We start from the raw sequence: 21,050 nt of genomic DNA, 5'->3' as shown, positions 1-21,050 counted from the left end.
TGGGCAAAGGGACGAGGGGCGAAAAGGTGACCGGGTAAAATTAAATGAATGAAAAGTGCTAGAAGAAAAGTGTAAAGCAATGACGGCGACGCCTTGTTCAGCTTCTGGCCCTCCCCAGGCGCCATTTTCGCAGTTTGCGGCTTTGCGGGAAATGGCTAAGAGAGAGAGAGAGAGAGAGAAAGTGGGGAAAACTGGCCAAGCAAGGGGGCGAAGAGTGGAAAAAAGTTGGTTGAAAGTTTATTAAACATTTAAATTCACTCATTTCTTTTCTGGTCCTCTCTGGCCTTTCCTACGTCTTGGCCCAATCTTTGGGGAAATGGCCAAAAATTGGAATTATTTCATGTCCGGTGTCACCATTTTCGGTGCTTCCGGTTGGGACTCCTGCTGCGGCTCGGCACCCTTTTGCGCCCCAAAAATAAATCCCTTGTGGCCATTGATGCAGAACTTTTGAAACTTCATTCCAAACGGAAATTTATAATTTTTGGGCCAGCAACCTTGGGTTCGGGCCCGGGTCCGGCACCGGCTCGGGCCTTGTTTACTCATGTCCTGCCTGTTTCCGCTTTAATTTTGGCTCTGTCTTTGGACCCAAAAGAAAACGAAAAAGAGGCAGTTTACTTTTGCATAATTTTCGAAAATATGTTGCAGATGCTGGAAAATATTTGAGTGAATGTTTGCCACAATGATTTATGGTCGGATGGCCCTCATCAAAGCGAAGGAATGCCATTTGAATATTCATATAAATAATCTTCAAATGTTTTTCCCATCATCTTTGTGGGGTATCTAATTGAATTGAATTGAATTCCACCTTAGACGGTCAGACATCCTTCACGGGCCAACAAAGAGGCAGGAAGAAAGGCCTCAGTGGGTCGAAGGAGCAAAATCAACAGAGAGCCCGAACGAATTGCTGGCCAAATGACCAACAGAGCTGCTCCCTGAATAGATATCCTTGTCGGTAATAAAATCGCTTTTCAGCATAATCCTTTGCCAGCTCAAATCTCATTCAGACCGCTTGGCTTGGCTTTGATTCCGAAAGCCCCGAAAACTTTTGCACCCACAAATTGAAAGGAGTTTTTGTTGCAGCTCCAGCAGTATTAGGAGCCACGAGTGTGGCATGAACGGCGGGATTTGGCATTAGCCCACGCCACATCCTCCTCCGGCTCCTTGAGGCACCTTTCAATGGTTCACCTTGTGAAGAGAGTACACCCATAATAGGCGTCATAGAAGGTGGAGCACGCACACCCATACAGAAGCACACGCCATTCACACACACTCGCACTCTTATTAGAGGGAAAGGATCCTTGAGGCGATGACGTTGCACTCGGAAGTGAGGCAGGAATGGCATGAGGCGCGCCCTGAAAATTGCAATAATGAAATCAAAATGTGAATGCACTTTGCATTTCCTACTCCGAGTCTGACCCTGTTTATGAGAACTGGAAGGGAAATGCAACTGCAGTTGGTCAACCTCCCAGGGCTCTTCCTTTGCCAGCTTTTCATCTCCGTCTCTTCTTCTCTCATTAGTTCTCATTTTGGTAAAATTATGCATCTTTGCTGCTGCTGCTGCTGCTACTTGTGCGATTGCATACAATTTGCATTTGAAAATCCCATCAGATCTGGGGGCTACTTACTGCCATGGATTACTGGTCGCCAGTAAGTCAAACTGCATTCACTTTGGGAACCCAACCACCTGAAACTGCTCTCAAGAAACAATTCATTTGCCCAAAATGTAAAGAGCATGAGCTCCTTCTAGTTCATACTTTACCTCCATCATCGCTAACGGGTCCATTTCCATTTAATTAAAGCAGAGATTCCCCTTTTTTCATTTTCCTCCTCCTTTTGAGAGACCCCCGCACTTTGATTAAGCGTCAGACACAATGATTGGGTCACTGGCTGTGGATGGCCAACAATTGATAGACATTGGTAGTCCTAATGGAAAATCGGCAAAATTCAATTCCTAAATCCCCTTCAGCACTCTTTACCTTGGGAGGCGAATAAAAAACGAGTCCTTGACCTGATGTTACGGCCATGGAAAAAGGTTTTGTGTTTTTTTTTAATTTGTTACTTTTTTCCTCTTATATTTTTAGCATTTTCCGTAAAGCTGTTAAATCTTTATAAATTATGTTAAATATAAAGAGATTTTGTTGGATTATTCTCTCAACTAAATTAATATTTGTTTGTATTTATTGTAACGGAGTAGACCGACTATTGGGTTGTCATGCCGTATCGTATTGACTAGACATTTTTAGTTTTTCCATAGAGTTGTTTCAAACAACAGCAAAAATAAAATAATTCAGAGAGTAAAGTCGGCATTAAAGGTAACAATAATAATTGTTACGTTGATAGACATTGTTTAACCCTTTAACCATTTACTTTGAATTTGTTTGCTAAGACAATAAGATAAGTCTCTTTGGACCATCATGGGATCATTATGGCCCTCTTCTGAAGTCGAAAATCCGTTTGATCAGCAGATGGTTTTTTCAGCCAATAGTGAGCTGGAAAATATGATTGAAGATGGAGAATCATTGGCTGTACCTGGTCTCGAGCCGTGCACTGAGTTGGGATATCTCATTGCCACGTTGTATGAGCCCCCTTTGAGGATGATCTATACAACTGATGGAACTATGGAGAACTTCTACGTTTTCGATACGGATGTCATTGCTGAAGCACTAACGCATCAGTGCTCTTCTGTTTTGCAGCCGCCCCGGCCAGTTACCATGGAAGTTCGTACATTCCTTTCCAATACCCTGAAAATGGCCGTCAGTCATATTCCATCGATTCTGGAGTTTATCCCATGCCCGGCAAAGGGTCGGCTGATAGTCCTGTCCCTGATAGATCGCGTCACCGGGGTCTTGGTCGGGTGTGGGATTGGCCAACTGCAGCCCCAACCTGCCGTAGATGAAAATGGGGACTACAAGGACTTGGAGTGGTACCCCGAAATTCGAGGCTTTGCCATCAACACTCAATGCCGCGAGCTGATCAGCGAGTACCTTGCAAGTGATCAGATATTGACTCTGAATCCTGGAATTGATGGATCTCTGCTATATAATGTATTAATAATGTAGTAATTTAATTATTTTATTGTATGTAATGCAATAAATTTGTCAGTTAAAGTTGTCACATAGTTTTTGTTTTTTAGTTTTTTGTTTACAATATATTTTTAAGTATTTGGTTTTCGTATTAGTTGGTACTTAATGACTACATCTTTGCTATATCATGGGTACCTCGACCGTGTCGGTGTCTGTGTCGATCTTTAAAATGTATGCCCGCCCACATTATACTCCATTCGAGGAGGGGGGCGAGTGCTAATGCCAAATGCACGTACACGAGTATTTATTTACAAATAGATTTGGGTCTGCTGATAATTACATGTATTGTATGTATACGTTAATCGAGCTTATGAAAAACACTTGGAGAGCTTAGAAATGTATTTTGATTTCGTTTTGTAAGTACTCACTATGGTCTCTATATGGTTATAGGCTTACAGCTAGCAAAATGTCATGGCCCTCACTCCTGTGGGGCCTCTCTGTTCGTTACAGTGTTGAAATAAAAGTCTGAGGGATAAGTGTTGGGCGGTTAACCGCAGTGTGTGGCTACGGAACCGCAGGCATTTGATGGATACACGGGAAATGTGTTAATTGTCTCGACACCCGTTAAGTGCGACCGCAGATATTTATTTCGATATGGGCATTTATTTTCTGTTCTCTTTTGGCGCACCAGCTGCTTGCGGTTCGACTTCGATTGGGGTTTTGATTGGGCTTCGATTGGGGTTTGTTTTCCTACCTGGCATCATTCGGTATGGCGGTATGGGGTGACGGTGACAGCCTTGAAGCCATAATTAATGCCAGTTTGATTGCATTGTGTGGGTGGGTATCTCCATGTGTGGGTTTTGCATTGCATTCACCTAATTGCAATTAAGTTGATGCTGCCTGCACCCAAAGACAACTTTAATTAATTTCCGAGAATTTTTATAGGATTTGCTGCCATGGATAGTGCGTCTGTGTGTCTCTCTGTTGATGAGTGTGTGTGTGTGTGTGTGTAATTAAAAAGGACGTTAAGTGGATAAATAAATACGAGTGAGGCATACTACAGTTTTTCCTGCGGGCACACGATGTTTGCATTTTGTTCGTTTATTTGTTTGATTTTATTTTTATTTATTTCTTTGACTACCGTGTGTTTGCCTTTCATGTTTCTCCTCTTATTTATTTATCTTTATTTTTATATTTATATATATATACGATATACGATATATGTATGTGTGTGTGTGTCGTTGATTTTTTTTTCTGTATCGTTTAAATGCAATTCATTAGTATTTGGAATACGTCTCTGGTTTGGTTTGTGTATTCAATTAATTTACATTTTTCTGTCGAACAATTCTCGCAATAGAGTTATATACAGTGCGCGCGAGTCAGTTCGTTCTGTTTTCTGTTCTGTTCTCTTCTCTTCTCCCTTCAATCCAATCCAATAAATTTACTTTCGTTTCGCTATCATTTAAATTGTTTGTTTTATGCAGCTTTATGTCGCATTTTTCGTTTCTGTTATGTTCGATCAATGAATGTATTTGCTATAATTTTCTGTTTTATTTATATTTTATGATTTTTTATTTTTTTTTTTTGGCTTTTTCGCGCATGTTTGGAGCATGTTCGTGAGATAAGAGCACATAAAATAGAGTTTCATAAATTTTCGCCATGTAAATTGTTTGCAAATGTCACACAAATATCAAACATGAATTTTTCTATTTTCTTTTAAGTACACAAATTAAATGAATATTGAAATTCGATCTACATCGGGACAGGCTTACTCTCAGTCTACACATCGATATGAGAATTTTTATGAAATTTATTGGCAAAGGATGTTGCCCGAAACGAGGTCAAGTGTCAAAGTATTTGCTAGAAAATACTAAAAATATTTAATGTCACCATCTAGACAGAGAGAAAGCAGCAGGAGATACAAATGGCCAATCGAAAGGTGCAGCATGTGGCCACATTGCAACAGAAACTGCAATTCTAGTTTGAATTTTTGACCGAAAAATAATGCTCGAAATTCCTGCAAGCTGAATGCATTCAGAGTCAGATTCAGACTCAGGATATCTACGCAATTGCATATCGAAGTGCATAAATATTTACGGTTATGCATTTATGCGAAAGCCAAACAAAAGGAAACCCGAACGGACAAAACCCAAAAAATTAAATTTATGACAGAAATCAGGCCTAAGACTAGTGGGAGATTTGTGGATTTGTGGGGGCTGGTGCTTACGGACTAGTTTTCGCTTAGAGCTCGTAGAACTTACAATTAGCTGCAATGTCTTGGGGGCTAGACAGCTACATAGATAGAGAGAGAGTGGGAGAGAGGGAGAGAGAGGGTGTGTGTGTGTGTGTGTGTGTCCAGGGATTTACGGATTTATCCTTCCTTCCCTACGTTTCTTGAGTTATTAGTCAGTAGATAAAATCAACTAGCTTACAACATGCACTCGATTATTATGTGTATTTATCTGATTTAATTTCCTTTCACTTCATTCTGCTTTTTAATGCTTATCAAATTGGGGTTGGTTTTTTCATATTGGCAGAGTTCTGGATTCACTCCTTAGTTTGGCCTCGCTCCGTTGACATGTCATGTCCGATGGCCCACACCGATGAGGATGACGCTGAGCAGCAGGGCGAGGATGCTTAGGGCATAGGCCCGTGTGGTGGCTGCCGATGAGGTGACCGCCGAGGCAGATGATTCACCTGGGAAATGTACACAAGAAAAAAAAGGAAAGCACACACCACTCCGTTAGGGACTTGTCCAGACACACACACATTTCACGGCGCGACTCACCATTTATTATGTTCAGTGTTACGGTCGCACTGGGGCTATTCGACGGGCTACATGTGTAATTGCCAGTATCGCGCTTCTTGGCCGACTCGATGATTAATGAGCCAATCTGCAGAGCGTCCAAAAAAGAAAGTTCAAGTACAGAAATGTTAAAGAAACTACGAAAAAAGAAGATAAACAGTTTGGGGCACCGAGACGCACGTACTCCAAATATTTGGCAGTCTGCAGAACAGAACCAAGTCCTGGCAGGGGCAGGGGCAGTGGGGGTCAGAAAGTTATGGGACAGGCAATTAGAGAGAAATGCGACAAAACTGAAACTTTTATGAAACAATATTATAATTTTTTTTGCTGTGCTGCAGACCCGGACGCAGACACGTGGCAGTGGCAGTGGCAATGACAGCATCAGAAGCAGCCAAGAAGCCTTTTGAAATTGAGTGTAATTAAATTAAAATCAACAAGGGAGTCATTCTGCCAAGGAGGACGAGGTCGAGGACTAAGAGTAGTACTCACCGTGCTCTGTCCCTCGCCAGTGGCCTCCGGTAGATTGGGATCCAATTGCGTGCGATGGCGTTGCGAGTCCGCTGCCAGTTGCTCGGCCCCATGGTACCACATGATGAAGGTGGGCGGCTCCAAGGCGCCACGGACAATACAGCGTAGGACGACATTGCTGCCAGCCTTCACGTAGCGATCTGGTTCGCCCAGTATCTCCGTGCGGGGCACTATTCAAGAAGAGACAGAGGGAGTGGCAGCGCATTAGATGATGATGAACATAAGCATAACTGTGTGGCTGTGGCCCCCCATCCTTAAATTGTGTCATTGGCGCTAATCTATTGAATTAACAGCTGGGGAGTCACGTAGCACACGTAAATCTGGCACCCAAAGAAAATCCACTTTTCAATTTTTCACTTACTGATTCTTGGTCTCTCTCTCTCTCTCTCTCCCCATCCCTTGGAGACTCGACTTCTCATCCCTGGACGGACGGACTTTTTTGGCCAACAGACACGCACATGCATAACAAACTAAGAGTTGTGTCAAACAAAAAGTAGAAAAAAAGAGAGAGAGAGAGTAGGGGTATGCGCCCCGCCTGAAAAAGCGCACAGAACGAACAGAAACAAGTTGGGAATGTTGGCGCATATATTTTCACACGACCTGAACGCCTCCGAGCCCCTTAGCTACCCGAACCTCTCGAGGCCTGGGCTGGGCTGGGCGGGCGGCGTCTTCATTTGCGCCGATGGGGAGACGTGTGCTTTGAAATTTGACAAAATCACGTATACGAAGAGTTTTCACTGCTGTTACACAAAAATGTGTGCAAAATGAGTGCGCCGAGAATTTACACAAAATGCCCCGACTATACTCTGTAGTGTACGAGTGTGTATCTGTGTGTGTGTAAATTTCCACGAATGTGTTTGTACCAGAAGCGTGCTGTGGAACACGCGCCATGCTCTGGTTTGACACCAAAGTGTGTCAGCTTGTCAAAATCGTCATGTTGTTGCATGTTAGTTTTCCAGCTGCTTGACTGGAGAAGCGCGACATGGGAAAAAAATTATGGAATATCAAATGGGGGCTCGATAGTCGATTAAACGATACCCTCGAGTAGGGAAATGTCGTAAAATTCAAATAAAATTATGCCAGAGAGAATTAGGTACTCCGATGAATTGCTTGGTTTTTGGTGTTGGCTTTATCGACTGGTTTTTTGTAGCTTTTGCAGAATATATACTTTACTTATACTTATACTTTATCGAGTACAAACATATCTCGAATACGAAATGCCCTTTTAGTTCACAAGCACGTTTACAGGATAGTAAAATAAAACTAGAAGCAGTGGCAAATGGCAATGTTATTAGCAAACGCTCTACTTTATCACCCACGCAACACCCCAGCACCAGCACCAGCCCCAGCCCCAGGGACCTGCAGCTACCACTTCTGCGAAAAAAAAACTATGGCACGCAGAGGGAGATAATTATACAGAAGCTGTTGGGGAATTCATTTAATTAACTACACACACTGATAGTGTCCATTGATTGTCCCCACAACTTTAGATATCATTCAGCCAGAACCAGAACCAGGTCCAGTAGTAGAACCCAATAGCCTGAGCCAGTGGAAAGAAAAGAAAAGCAGACCGGAGCAAAGAAAACCTCAAACTTTTGACCACACTTTTAGCTAATTTCCCAAGTACAAAAGGGACTCTGAGGCTGAAGTGAAGGGGAAGCGGAAGTGGCAATGGCTTCTTGGGTTAAGAGTGTCAGGCGATGGCGAATTGCAGCAACTTAAATTAATTGAGTTTATGGCGAAATGCTTTTAGGGAAATTAGTTGGAGTCCCAGTCAGTCCTTGCCGTCTTTCCTGTCTCTCCCGTCTTTAGGTGCATAAACATCACAGGGAATATTGTCACTTTTGATGGTGAGATAAAATTGCCACAGAAAGAACCAAAAAAAAACAGAAGAGAAGAGAAAGTAAACCCAAAATTGGCTTTGGCTGGTACAAGATTAGCAGCAAATTAAATAAGCAGACGACCAGAGACCCAGAGGCCAAAAGAGAAAACCGAAACGAGAAACGAGAGTCGAAAACGAGATGAGATGAGCTGAACAGAAAACGAATCTCATAAAACCAAATCTAGTTTGTCGTTCAATGATGCAGAAAAAAATATATTCATTCATTCATTCAGGCCACCAGTATGTGGCGGGGGCTGCCATGTACCGTGGGCGATAATTTGACTTTTGGTTGGTGGCACAGAAAGAGAAGGCATCCATATTTCGTTTCCTTTGCCAAAGTTTAAAAGATTATTGCATAAACTTTTCAGCAAACTAAACTTTGATGGGTCCTGCCTTTTTGGCCTATTAACAGGGATTTTGTGCCATTGTCCTGCTTCTCCTGCTGCCGATGCTGCTGCTGACCCACAAAAGCTTGAGTAAATGAACCAAAACCAAAGAAACTGACATTTTAACCAACAACAAAGCAAACAAGGCAGCACTCTGTATATCTGTCTCTTTCTGGCATACACACACATACACACATACGCATTGGCATAACAAATTGACCGAAAACTACGAGGCTATTACCCCAACTTTTGGCTATGGCTCAGAAATCAAGCAGCAGGCGGTAGGAAGGCCAAAGCCTCAACATAAAAGCCATTGCCAAAGTCTTGGCATCAAAATCATTCAGCAAAAAAAGGGGGGGAATGTGAATGGGGATAGGAATGGGGTTGGAAGTGGTTGGGGTTGGTGGGTCGAAAACGAGGCGAGAATCGACAACATGCAAAGGGAGTTTTAGCCGTTTGCACAGACAAAACGATGCAATAAATACAAATTACATGGCAAAGGCACAAAATCAGCCAAGCAGCGCGACAAAAAAATGGGTGAGAAGAGAGGGAGAATAGATCCAGGAAAAACTGCACACAGAGGGGTGAGAGGCGGTGAATGAGAGGTGCTGGCGATAATGGTTATGGCCAAAAGAATGGAACGCCAGCAAGGAACAGAGGGAAAGACAGGCAAACGCATGGGCAAAAATTCAACTTCAAACAAACAAAAGGAGAGATTGGAGCAGGACATAGAAATGGTTGAAGGCCAAATGACTGCAAATAATGGCCACGGTAGCTCTGCGAAGAAGGAGAGGGGGAAAATCCATAGGGAGAGGAAGAGAGAGAGAAAGAGAGATTGAGTGAATAGGAAGTGCGCTAAAACCATTGTGGAAAATCCATGTCAGGGCATGAATAGAAATCCTTTCTGCTTAAACTTGTCGTTAGATTAACGCAAATGTGGTCGCGCATACGAAATTTCCGCACAGCCAAAAGAATACTCGTACTCGTATATGGATTTTCCCGAAATACCTGTTGGGTGCCATATATACGTACTTATATCCTGCCAAAGATAGTCCTGATTCCTCTAGGCATGCGAGCGAGTGTTTAGCATACAAATTAGCTGAGCCGGAAATGCGAAAATCACTTTTTGCCAACGCCATTATCCAGTCTATTGCCCTTGCCCCCAAAAATTCCGTATTCTTTTTTGCTCTTTCAGTCTCGTCCCAGCATGTGGTTGGGTTCTTTTTGCTTGTTTTTTTTGTTGTATTTCTGTGCTGTGCGCCTTGTCTTCATAAAACCAAAGTGTTAGTTGGATAAAAGAAAATTCAATTTGTCAGCTCCAAATGTAAATTGACTTTCCACACTTTCCACTTTTTCCTTTCAGTTCTGTGGAGGCTGAGGCCTAAATTCGGTGCCTAAATTGTCGTTGAATTTAAAATAATGGGGTAATTTTCAAGCCAAGGAGTAACTGCACAGCGGGAGAGAAGGAAAGTAGGAAAAATGTTTGCTGTGTTCTACAGACACAGACCACAAAACACAGAGATAGATATTTGGCATAGTTAGATTCAAATGAATGTTGGAAAATCCGAAAAATATTTGCCACTGATTTTTCATGTGATGAGCATGTCGTATAGCCTCGAGTCGAGTGCGGTTGTTTGCAACATATCGATGCACGATTCCATATCAATTACAGAATCCATTCGGTGCATGCAGCGTATGGTCTGGTGCCTCGACACTGACATTTACATTGTTCATTTGGCTTTGGCTACTGTGTGTTTCTTCCGGTATGCAAACATGAAATTTAATTAACTTTTTACCCAACACCACCTCCCCAGAAAAACAGAGCCAGAGCCAGAGCCACAGCTTTTCCCCCGTGTGAGTGTGAGTGTGAGTATGTGTGGTGAAAACCCAAACCCAATGGAAAACCAAACCAGAGAGCAGACCGACCCGTAGAAACGCACGTAAAAGTTTTCTCGTTAAAAAACTTGACCAAGCAAAGAAATTTGTTCGCTTTTTTTTTGTAGCTTTTCAATGGGCAATGGATGGGCAGCAGGCGCAGAGGCAGCCACAATTTGAATGCAATTTAGTGAGTAATTTGAAATGCAGCAGCCGCATGAAACATGCAAAGATCTCCGGCCCCCATGTGTGACCTCCTCTCTCGATGTCTGTGGCTGCCACAAAGGCTAAAAAGTTTCTGCATTTGCTGCCGCTTGACCTTTGCCACACTGACACCCAAAAAATTACACACTCCAAAGCACATACTCGCACTACTTATTCATATGTACATATTTCATGCTCCTGCTCCCGCTCCTGCTCATGTTCATGTTCATGGACTTGGCCGTGACTTTACTTACCCACAACTTGCAGCTGGACACGCGCACTGACTTTGGGCTCTGTGGAGACCTGGCACTCGTAGGACCCGGCATCACGGGCCTGTACATATTTTATCTGCAGCGTCCAGTACTTGTCCGGCTGCTTGATGGCCAGAAAACGCTGATCGGCTATGAAGACCGCCCTGGAACAACATTTTGAAAAGTGGGTTTAATTAAATTTAAATGGGAACTAGTCTAAACACTTTAACAAATACTATTATTCAAAATACAACTAGATGGTTCCCTTAAGAAACCCTATTTCGAATCGGTTATCTCAGAAATAGAACAGCGTTTAAACGCAGCATTTAGCAGAAAAGGTATTCAACAAAAGAACAATGGATCACCCAAACAGTAGACCCACTTAGTCCCTTTGCTAAGTCCGCTACTAATGGCCACTCAAAAGACACTCCAAGTTATTTAGTTGCCGCATTTAAACGTCGACGGCAAGAGCAACAGCAGCCTGCAACAACAACCTGCAATAAGAGGCAACAGGCAACAGGGAGAAGGAAGAGTCGACAACAAAGTTGCGTGTTGCGGGGGGTGGCCAGGCAACATGCAAATGCTGAAGGGAAGCAGTACTAAAATAAGTTGCGTTTAATGTCGTTGTTGCAATATTTTTGCCCCTTCTTGGGTCACCCCAAAGCCTCTCTCTCTCTCTCTCTCTCTCTGTTCGGGAAAATTGCCCTCTGCACTTTGCCTAAAGTGCAAAAATGTTTCCGTCATTTGGCTAAAATGCAATGAGAGTTTAACCCCACGAAAGCCCTGCCCCTGCCACACACACATGCGTTGACATTGCTTATTATGCGCCCCCAAAACCCACTCCACACAATCTTTTTGGCCAGGAAGCACTGCCACTGCCACTGCCCCATGCACTAACAAGTTTTGATGCTAAACCCAGATTAGACCCTTGCGTTTTGCACTCGTAAAACTCGACATTTTATGACTTTTGCCATTTCCTTTGCGCCCCCTAAACTGTATACATCACACCCTTCCCCACCCCCTAGAAACCACTACAATCCCCTACCTTCCCCCCTTCCAGTTGTCGCTGTGTATTTCTTATCAAGATTTTGTAGTTACTTTATAATTTTCATTTCATTTTAAAGTTTTCCCAGTGGTGCTTGACTTTCTTCTTAGCAAAGACTCCAGCTCCCCCCTCCATCCGACTCCGACTCCTCCTTTCTCCATTATATGCCATATTTTTTGTACAATTCCTTTTGGTCGGTCCTTATTTTCTGGCATTCTGTGGTCTTCTCTCTGCTCGTTGCTCGTTGCTCAAGTGCTGGTACCCTAGTGACCCTCGGATGCTGCACAAGTTTTCATCTGCAATTTATTGTTGAAATTTCTCTGTGTGTGCGGGCTCTCCTCTCAGTTCCGAGATACAAGCCACTTGGATACATGTGATGCATGCAACCAATACACTGTTTAATGGAGGCTAATCAAAAGATTGGATTCATGGGAATTGTGGAGATTTTTGGAATTTTTGGGAAAGCGGTTTTCAAAAGAAAAACAATTATTTGAAAGTGGATATTCGCAGCTATTTCTTTTGTAAAACATGTTGGGAATGCTTCTGGGAGTTATTTCTTCTTACTCTGAGAGGTCTTCTTCACATTCGAATTTTATTTTATATTTTTCCCCTACTTAAATAAGTATCTTTACAGCTTTACAGATCTCTAATAACGAAAGAAGCTAAACCATAGATTCAAGGAGGTACTCTCAAGAGATTTGAGCCCCCAAACACCACCTCCATCTTGAGAGCATATCAAAACCGCATTTCATTTCCTTTGACTGGGAGTGGTCCCATCCAGTTTTTGCCACTCTCCGGGAATCCTATTAAAAGGAAGCTCATCCCATCTCAACGCATCTCCTGCACACATGCAACTGGGAGACTCTGTGGCTCCGTGTGCGTGTGGTGTGTGTCTGTGGCACGCATACCCAGAGATAAGAGATAACAAAGTAGTCAAGCAACACCTGGCTGCAAGGTAATTACCTGAACCTGCCACCCACCTACCACCGAGCACTTCTAACCGAATCACTTCTGTCCCGGCCAGGAGCCGTGCCTGGCGTCCATTGTGTAAGTGGTGGATGGGCTATAAATTGAGGAAAGCATATGTCCAGCGGGCAAACAAAAGGCGCCATTGCACGTGACATTTATATGATAGTGTAAACACATCATTTGCGCTATTATACAACACATTCGGCCCTCTCTTCCCTTCTCTCTCTCTCCCTATCTCTATCTGTCTCACTGGCTAAAAGTTTTTGAAATCTATTCCCATTATGTTTGATATGCCGGGGCTGCTGCTGCTTCTGCAGAGCCGAAGGACAAACAGTTGGGGTTTTCTTTGAGCGTGGAAAAAGAAAACTTTCTAGATAAATGTGACAGAAGACATTGGAGCAGGAAAGACACAGAGAAACCGGCAGCGGAAGCAGCGAATGCATGAAGATGGACTCTTGGCCCCGAAGCGGGCAGGGGAGTGGGTCTGAGTGGAGGATACACTGCCATGACACTGCACCCTAGACCTGGACTAGTGTGTGGACTGGTGCTGGGCCGCAGTGCAGGAAGCAATCAGTAAGGACACTATCTCGGCTAAATTTCAATGCTCCAGTGCCTGGGCATGGGCATGGGCATGGGGCCTCGCCATCTCAGCCAATGTTTGCTTCCTTCAGCCAGTCATTCATTCAAGCCCCAGCCATTCATCCTTAGACACACACAGATACTCAGACACACTCACTCTCTCACTGGTGGACAAACATACACTTCCACTGCCACTGCCACTGCCTCTGCCACACTGCCACACTGCCACTGCCCCGTCTTATCTAATGTGAAAGGTTCATTGGTTTTACGTTTCTATCAAAGTAATAAGCTGGAAATGTTTGCCTTGCCTTGCCCACCTTGTCCAATACACTCCCAAAAGGCAAACGTGGCTAAAACAGAAGGGAGAAAGCAGTGGGAAAAGCCAGGCAGCCAGCTCCAGAGTCGGAGACAGCTTGAAGTAAAGTTTTTACTGGATTTCGAGAGGAGCAAAAAAAATGTGCAATGAAATTGCACACTTGCGTTTCCGCTTGGCATGTCATACCCGGAACACGGCAAAGGACACATCCACACATCCACAAGCCAGGCATCATTGATGTGCAGAGCTACTCTACTCCGCCGTATCCTCCTTCTTCCCCTCCCACTCCTCCTCTTCCTGAGCTGAAGGCGTATCCTGCTCTCCTGCTGGACACACAGATTGGAATTGAAAAGGAAGGCGAGAACGAGGGAGACGGCTCTTCGGATGATGCTGCTGCTCGCAGGAGCGAGCACAAAGTTTGTGCTCTTAATTCATTTTGTTGTAAATTGTTTTCGTCTCAATTGAATCTACACAAATAACACAGGGAACGAAATGTGCAATCCCAGTGGATGGAGGCTGGGAGCTCTATTAGAGGGATATAGGGATCCAGTACTTAGTCATATCTTGGGAATACAATAAAATAAAATTTTTCCTGTAACTTTTTTTTTTTGAATTCGATATAAAAAGTCGAACATATCTGAACATTGCAACCCTGTTAAAAGTGCAGTCCTGCTATTGTTCTTGTTATCGATATTTGGTTGGACAGCTCACTTCCATCTCTTTTTAAATTCGATATAAAATTGAAGTTATCTGAATATTGCCACCCTGTTAAAAGTGCAGTCCTGCTATTGTTCTTGTTATCGATATTTGGTTGGACAGCTCACTTCCATCTCTTTTTAAATTCGATATAAAATTGAAGGGATCTGAATATTGCCACCCTGATAAAAGTGCAGTCTTGCTATTGTTCGTGTTATCGATATTTGGTTGGACAGCTCACTTCCATCTCTAGCACTACGGCACGGGCTTGCAACAAAAAATAGAGCAGAAAATATATTTCCAATTGTGCGAGTTCTTATTGCCTTTTGCGGTGTGTTAAGTTTTACTTTGTTTTCCGCTTTGTCTTTCGTTGTATTTGGAACCGATTTTTCTGTAATTCTGCTTTAATACGCTCATTAAAATGAATGATTACAATAACAATGGTATAACCTCTAAAAGTACATAGATAAATTGAATAAACTGATGCTAATTTTATGACTTTTCCACCAGCGGAACTCAGTGTCGATGAGGATGTCGATGTCGATGTCGAGGTTGATGGCGATGGCGATGCCGAGCAGTTGATCATCGAGGAGTACAAGATATGGAAGAAAAATACACCATATATGTACGATGAGATTGTGACACATGCTCTCGAGTGGCCATCGTTGACGGCCCAGTGGCTGCCCGGTGCATCCGGGCAGGACGGCAAGGAATACTCGGTGCATCGTCTCATTTTGGGGTCACACACGACAAACAACGACCCGCATCAGTTGCTGATTGCCAGCGTGCCGGTCCCCACCGAGGAGGCACAGATTGATAGATCGCGTTACGACATTGAGATGGGCGAGAATGGTGGCTTTGGTCCGGGGTGTGGCAAAATCGAAATGGAGGTCATCATCAACCACGAAGGCGAGGTGAACCGTGCTCGCTACATGCCACAAGACTCTTGCATCATAGCCACCAAATCGCCAACGAGCGATGTCCTGGTGTTTGACTACACAAAGCACCCGAGCAAGCCGGAAAGTCCCGGCAAATGCGTGCCAGATCTGCGCCTGCGCGGCCACACGAAGGGGGGATTTGGCCTCTCCTGGCATCCGAAGCAGACGGGTAAGCCAAAGCAGCGGTTACGCACCCACAATCTACTCCTCTTGGTGAAATCTCTTAAATGTGAATCCGTTTTAAGGTTACTTGCTGTCGGCTTCTGATGATGAAAAAATATGCTTGTGGGACATTAATGCCGCACCCAAGACCCATCACGTGATCGATGCCAAGAACATTTTCACTGGACACAACGCTCCAGTGCGCGATGTCGCCTGGCATAATCAGAAGCAAACAGTCTTCGGTTCTGTGGCCGATGATCGGAAGCTCATGATCTGGGATATACGCAACGGCAACACGACAAAGCCATTGTTTAAGGTCGATGCCCATGCAGACGCTGTGACTTGTCTGTCTTTCAATCCCTTCTCGGAGTACACATTGGTCACTGGATCCGCTGACAATACTGTCGCCTTGTGGGATATGCGTAATCTGAAGAATAAATTACATTCGCTTGTGGCACACCACGGAGAGATCACCCAGGTTCATTGGAATCCCTTAAATGAAAATATCGTCGCTTCGGCTAGCAGCGATTGCCGCTTGAACGTATGGATGTTGTCGAAAATTGGCGACGAACAATGCTCAGAAGAAGTCGTGGATGGGCCGCCAGAGCTGCTCTTCATCCATGGCGGGCACACGGCCATAATCAACGACTTCTCGTGGAATCCCAATGAAATGTTCCCGTGGACCATATGCTCTGTGTCCGCCGACAATTTGATGGAAGTGTGGCAAATGGCCGATATCGTGTACCAGGAAGATGAGGAGCGTGGGTCCGAGGTACCGGACTCCAACAACTAATACGCAATCCTAATTAATATTTTGCAGAGGCTTTCAGACATATTCAAATCTTAATTTTCATCTGAGCCTATCTCCGAAATAAGTTATAAAATAAGATATTGTCTCTACTAATATCAGGATGCGCCTAAACATACATTGATCATCTCATTTGCTTGTCATTAATTCTTGATTTTCGGGGTATGATAATTGTTAAATTGCATTCCAGTTGACGTTCATTAATCATAATTATGCATTGTCTCGAACAGAGGCCTGGCCATCAGGAAATCTCTTAAATATTATACGTTATTTGGCATCGGAATAATTGCGCAAATATTTGCGCTTGTCTCTGAATGATGATTATATGTATAACACTTGCGCTGTCAATGAGGGGGGAAAACAATAGTACTTTGAGTGTCCCCCGGGGCAGCCAGGAATTGGCAGTGATATCATTCGACCCCACTCCCCTCTGCATGCGTCAGATGAAAATTGATTTATAATTTCAAATGTACGGAAATGAATTTTGTTAATTACCTGTCAACGGTCAAGATGTGTCCATCGCGCAGTCGAATCCAGGAAACAGATTTGTTGCCCAGTTGTTTGACCTGTTGAAAAGAGAAAGAGAGAGAGAGGAATGAAGACCTGGTCAATGGCATGGAAATTGAGGAAATTTAATTGAATTATAAATGGGAATACGAATTAATAGAGCGAACTAAAACGAGGGAAAATCCAATTAATGTATCAATGGAAAACAAAGAAAATGGCACTCAATATGATGTGATCTATGTATAACACAAACCTATGGAGAATATCCTCAGAAATACCAATAAATAAACCAGTATAATTATTATAAAAGATTGTATAATCCCAACTTCAGGAACATTTCAAGGATAGTAGAGTATATATTGTCATATACATATACGTCTTCGAATGAAATTTAATGGGAGCTTGAAGCTCATGTTAGCATTAAATCAATTAAAAAGCCAATCTTAAGAATACAAAATTGAATAGAAATAGAGATCCGAGAGGCCTGTCTGTTTACGAAATAACTCATGAAAATACTATATGTATCGATAGTACCCTCAAGAAGATTTAGATCCTGCTGCATATCCTGTAGAACCACTCTAGCAATGAATAGCTTCAAAGAACCGCTGGCAATTCATACTCGTACTCGCATCTTCAATGAATTCAATGTCTAGTCTTCTGGCAAGCCATCATCTAATCCTCCCCTGCACAATATTCGTACTCCGACTCTACGCTCAATTAACAACATTGACAACCCCCAAGTGATTAGAAGAGGGGCACCGGGCTGTGGGTTGGTTGCTCAACAAGTGGAAGAGAAATGTCAAAGTGCACCAGCCACCCACATAGACGGACGGAGGAGGCGGCGGCAAGAGAGTAAATTAGTGCAACCGAAATGTATGCAGTATCCGGGCGGTATAGCTGCCTCCCCAACGGCCACAGAAACTACATTGAAATGTAATTAAATACCGAAATGAACATGAGACTCTCGGTCGGGCAGGCAGATAGACAGACAGACCCTGGAGAGGCCTGAGAGGCCCAGGCATCGGCATGTTTCAGATATTATCGAAATGTGTCGTAGTTAGTAAATCTAAAATGCATTTATAGAATACCCCTTCACGCAGATGCACACACAGATACAGATACAGATACAGAGAGAGAGCGAGAGTCATTTGCGAGTGCTTTATCCTATTTACATTGAAACGATTTTGTCCATTCAACACTTTGGATTGGGTTTTCTATGGGCCTATACATGTATACGTATACAGAGGTATCCATTAAATGTTTTAGTGGCTGTCGCCGCCCTGTAATTCTGTTGTAATGGTCTCATTAGGCGCCCAATGCATGTGTCGCATTTAATTGGGAATGAGACGACTGGTCGGAAGGTCGGAGGACCGTCTCCCAATGCCAGATTACTAATTTAGTTTTGTGGAAAATTCCATTTCCTAGATTACTTTTGATTGCATTTGCCAGATGGAAATGGAGCCACATATCAATGGGCCCCGGAAAGGAAACCTCCTTAGCCATTGATTGTTCTACCTTCGAGTTTGAAATGAAGGCAATTTAGAAAGGAAGCCGCCTCCACCACCTCCACCACCTCCACCACCTCCACCACTCCACAAACCATTGCACATTCTATGCCTCTGTTTCCTGACTGGAACAAAAGTAAAGCTTCGACAATTACAAATAAGCTGCTGCTTGGAATATTTCAAATAAGCCATTTGCTGCCTGCTGCCTGATGCCCCAAAAGGATGTGCTTCACCTGATGTCATCGAATCGAATGCCCAGGACAAGTGCCAGGCCAATTTGAAAAGAAGCGAACCAAAGACCAATCTTTGCTCAACTTGTGCGCCGTCCATGTCCCTGTCAATGTCCACGTCCTGGACGAAGAGGAGTCACTCAACTGTGCCACTTAATGCAGCATTTGAACAGAGAATGGAATGAAAGGCGAATGGAGAATGGGGAGCAACGGGCGAGAGAGAGAGCAAACTGGGCGTGTCATCCCGAACGGGAACGGGAACGGGGGCATAAAGTGTAAAGCCAACGACGGGTAATTGACGAAAATTGAGATGCGAGCCTTATACTTTTCATTCCACCATCGGACTGGATGGGAAGACCTAGACTTTTTCATTCCCCTTCCGGACTGTAGCTGTAGCTGTAGCGATGGCGGATGGCGGAAGGTGGATGGAGAGGCAGAGACCATCTGTCTAGCCTGTCGTTTGTTAAATTCTGTGGCAAGCACTTAATTGACCATGACAACAAGAAATTAACATTGCTCGGCTGGAAAATTACGACTAACGGGAAAGCATGCCCTCATCATCGTGCATTAAATATTTCAGGAATTTCCCTTATTTTTTGTTCTTTGCCTACAGGAATTTCTATTTCATTTTGTTTTGCCACGTTTTGGTCCTGAATTGATGTTTTATGCCAAGGAATTTCCATCGCTTGGGGCGCAATAATTAGCCATGTTGCATGTTTCACAAAGAGTATGGGGAGACAGTGAAATATCTATTGGGGGACCATCTCTTTGAGAATAATAGAAATAATAGAAGCGAAGCTTCTTTGTTTTTAGAACTTTTTCTTGATTCTTTTTGGAACTTTCCAGCACTTTGCCACCAATTAAAGTGAGTTGAAATGAAAGATTTCCTGGAGGAGAGGCAGAACTGTAAGTATCTCCGTTTTGCAGACTAGATTTTCGTAGTAAAGTCCAGCGGACTACGATCACAGGTGAATATCCGATACGTAACTATTCCCTCCCTCAGGCTTTCATTGTTTTCCCCGCAGCGGGATTAACCAACACTTTAATCCTTTGTTCAAAGCTTAAAGCCACTAAATAATTAGTAAAACATTTCCATTGGCAAAGGAGTCACGTAAAGCCGGCCGGTTGACCCCGATACCCGATGTCGAGAGCGGAGAGCCAGAGCCGAGCCGATGCCATAAAACTAATTTGTTGAAATTTAATTTTCAGTTTTCGTTTACGCTAAATAAAATATTTACAACTTGTAAGCAAACAATTTGCTGGCTGCGTGCCTGAGGTCACCTCTGACCTGTGTGCCCCCTGCCGCCTGCTCCGCGGGCTACAGGTATTGCCGCTGTGGGTCTTTAAACACCTGGCCAAACAATGCGACGGGTGCGGGTGAGAAATCGCCCGAGAGTCTTGGCCACGTTTGTGTTTGGCATTTGTTTTTCAGCCTTGCGTTAAATACACACGCTGCGGTCACACCTCGTCCTGCTTTCGGTCTCGTGGTCGTTGTTGTTGGTCCACCTTCTGGTCCTGGGGCGCCCACCAACAAATATTTACGCAATAAAATTTAATGTGTTTTCTATTAGGAAAGAGTCCTGCTTCTGGGCTCTCTAAGCGTTGATGAGGGCCGCCCACCATAATAATAATTACAAATAAAAACACGCACGCATACTCGCACCACACCCCACAATCCGAAGCCGAATCCGAAACACGCAACGCAATATATTCGTAATAAAGGGAAAAATAAACCAGAAATTATGAAATTTATTTCTCTGCTAGTTGGATCTTAGCCAAATCTATATGTAGAGAAGGACACTCACCCGACAAGGGAGATACGCGTGTGTACCGATCTGAGTGGTCACATTGGAGGTGGCATATCCATCCAGATATGGTTCCACCAGGGCTGCTGTCGCCGACAGGGCGGCCGCCTCCGGCAGCAGCGAGGACACTTGAGCAAGGCTGGAGAATGCGGTCGCCGAGTATGCGGATGAGGATGAGGCTGATGATGGGTCGCTGCTCCCATCGAAACTGATGACGGTGGCTGCTGATGCTGCTGATGCTGCTCCTGTCTCCTGCGCTCCTGTGGCCTCTGCGGACGTCTGTGTGTTCGAGGCTGAAATTGATTTGGGAGGAGAGAAAGATTGAGCTTGAGAGTGAGAGTGGCTATGGTGGAAGCAAGTAAGAGAAAAGTGGTTTTCTTGTTAATCGAAATGACAATTTTGGGCTTCGATTTCGCCCGAGCCCATGTCACGTACACATGGATGCTATTGATGCGGGTGCTTAGGGTGGGTGGGGCTGTATGGCTTGGTGCGACAGTTGATTTGGCATTAAAGTAGCAGGGAAACATTTAACTTA

General features: G+C 43.9%; 3 protein-coding genes and 1 long non-coding RNA gene across 7 annotated transcripts in view; 2 read left to right on the top strand and 2 right to left on the bottom strand.

Annotated features, from left to right (window-relative positions):
- Nucleotides 1–607: 607 nt before the first annotated feature.
- LOC117184430 (uncharacterized) lies at nt 608–1,890 on the bottom strand. Of its 4 annotated transcripts, none has more exons than XR_004469765.1 (4): nt 1,760–1,890; nt 1,626–1,690; nt 1,417–1,563; nt 608–1,352 (listed from the first exon to the last, which is right to left on the bottom strand). It is a non-coding gene; the product is annotated as an uncharacterized lncRNA (long non-coding RNA). The 4 variants fall into 4 exon arrangements; XR_004469767.1 differs by having other exon boundaries at nt 1,626–1,684; XR_004469763.1 differs by having other exon boundaries at nt 1,417–1,690.
- Nucleotides 1,891–2,174: 284 nt separating this feature from the next.
- On the top strand, nt 2,175–3,118 carry LOC6897548 (uncharacterized). Its single transcript, XM_002137658.3, has 2 exons — nt 2,175–2,312; nt 2,387–3,118. The coding sequence occupies exon 2, from the start codon at nt 2,415–2,417 to the stop codon at nt 3,057–3,059; it is 645 nt and encodes a 214-aa protein (XP_002137694.2). The 5' UTR covers nt 2,175–2,312; nt 2,387–2,414; the 3' UTR covers nt 3,060–3,118.
- A 1,023-nt stretch (nt 3,119–4,141) lies between these two features.
- dpr11 (defective proboscis extension response 11) overlaps nt 4,142–21,050 on the bottom strand; it is a 65,341-nt gene continuing 48,432 nt past the window's right edge. Inside the window, exons 3-8 of the mRNA XM_002137656.4 lie at nt 20,516–20,808; nt 16,964–17,034; nt 10,959–11,119; nt 6,319–6,527; nt 5,812–5,917; nt 4,142–5,720 (exon numbers count right to left, since the gene is read on the bottom strand). Coding sequence (XP_002137692.3) covers nt 5,605–5,720; nt 5,812–5,917; nt 6,319–6,527; nt 10,959–11,119; nt 16,964–17,034; nt 20,516–20,808 — 956 coding nt within the window. The 3' untranslated portion in view covers nt 4,142–5,604. The remainder of the gene's footprint in view (nt 5,721–5,811; nt 5,918–6,318; nt 6,528–10,958; nt 11,120–16,963; nt 17,035–20,515; nt 20,809–21,050) is intronic.
- Nucleotides 14,792–17,278, top strand: LOC6897547 (probable histone-binding protein Caf1). Its single transcript, XM_002137657.4, has 3 exons — nt 14,792–15,003; nt 15,071–15,667; nt 15,744–17,278. Exons 1-3 carry the CDS (start codon nt 14,982–14,984, stop codon nt 16,451–16,453), a joined length of 1,329 nt encoding a protein of 442 aa, XP_002137693.4. The 5' UTR covers nt 14,792–14,981; the 3' UTR covers nt 16,454–17,278.

This window comes from Drosophila pseudoobscura, chromosome 2 (genome assembly GCF_009870125.1).
Source record: "Drosophila pseudoobscura strain MV-25-SWS-2005 chromosome 2, UCI_Dpse_MV25, whole genome shotgun sequence".
NCBI classification, from domain to species: domain Eukaryota; kingdom Metazoa; phylum Arthropoda; class Insecta; order Diptera; family Drosophilidae; genus Drosophila; species Drosophila pseudoobscura.
Note: the sequence above shows the minus strand (reverse complement) of the source record. Positions and strands in the feature narration are given on the sequence as shown.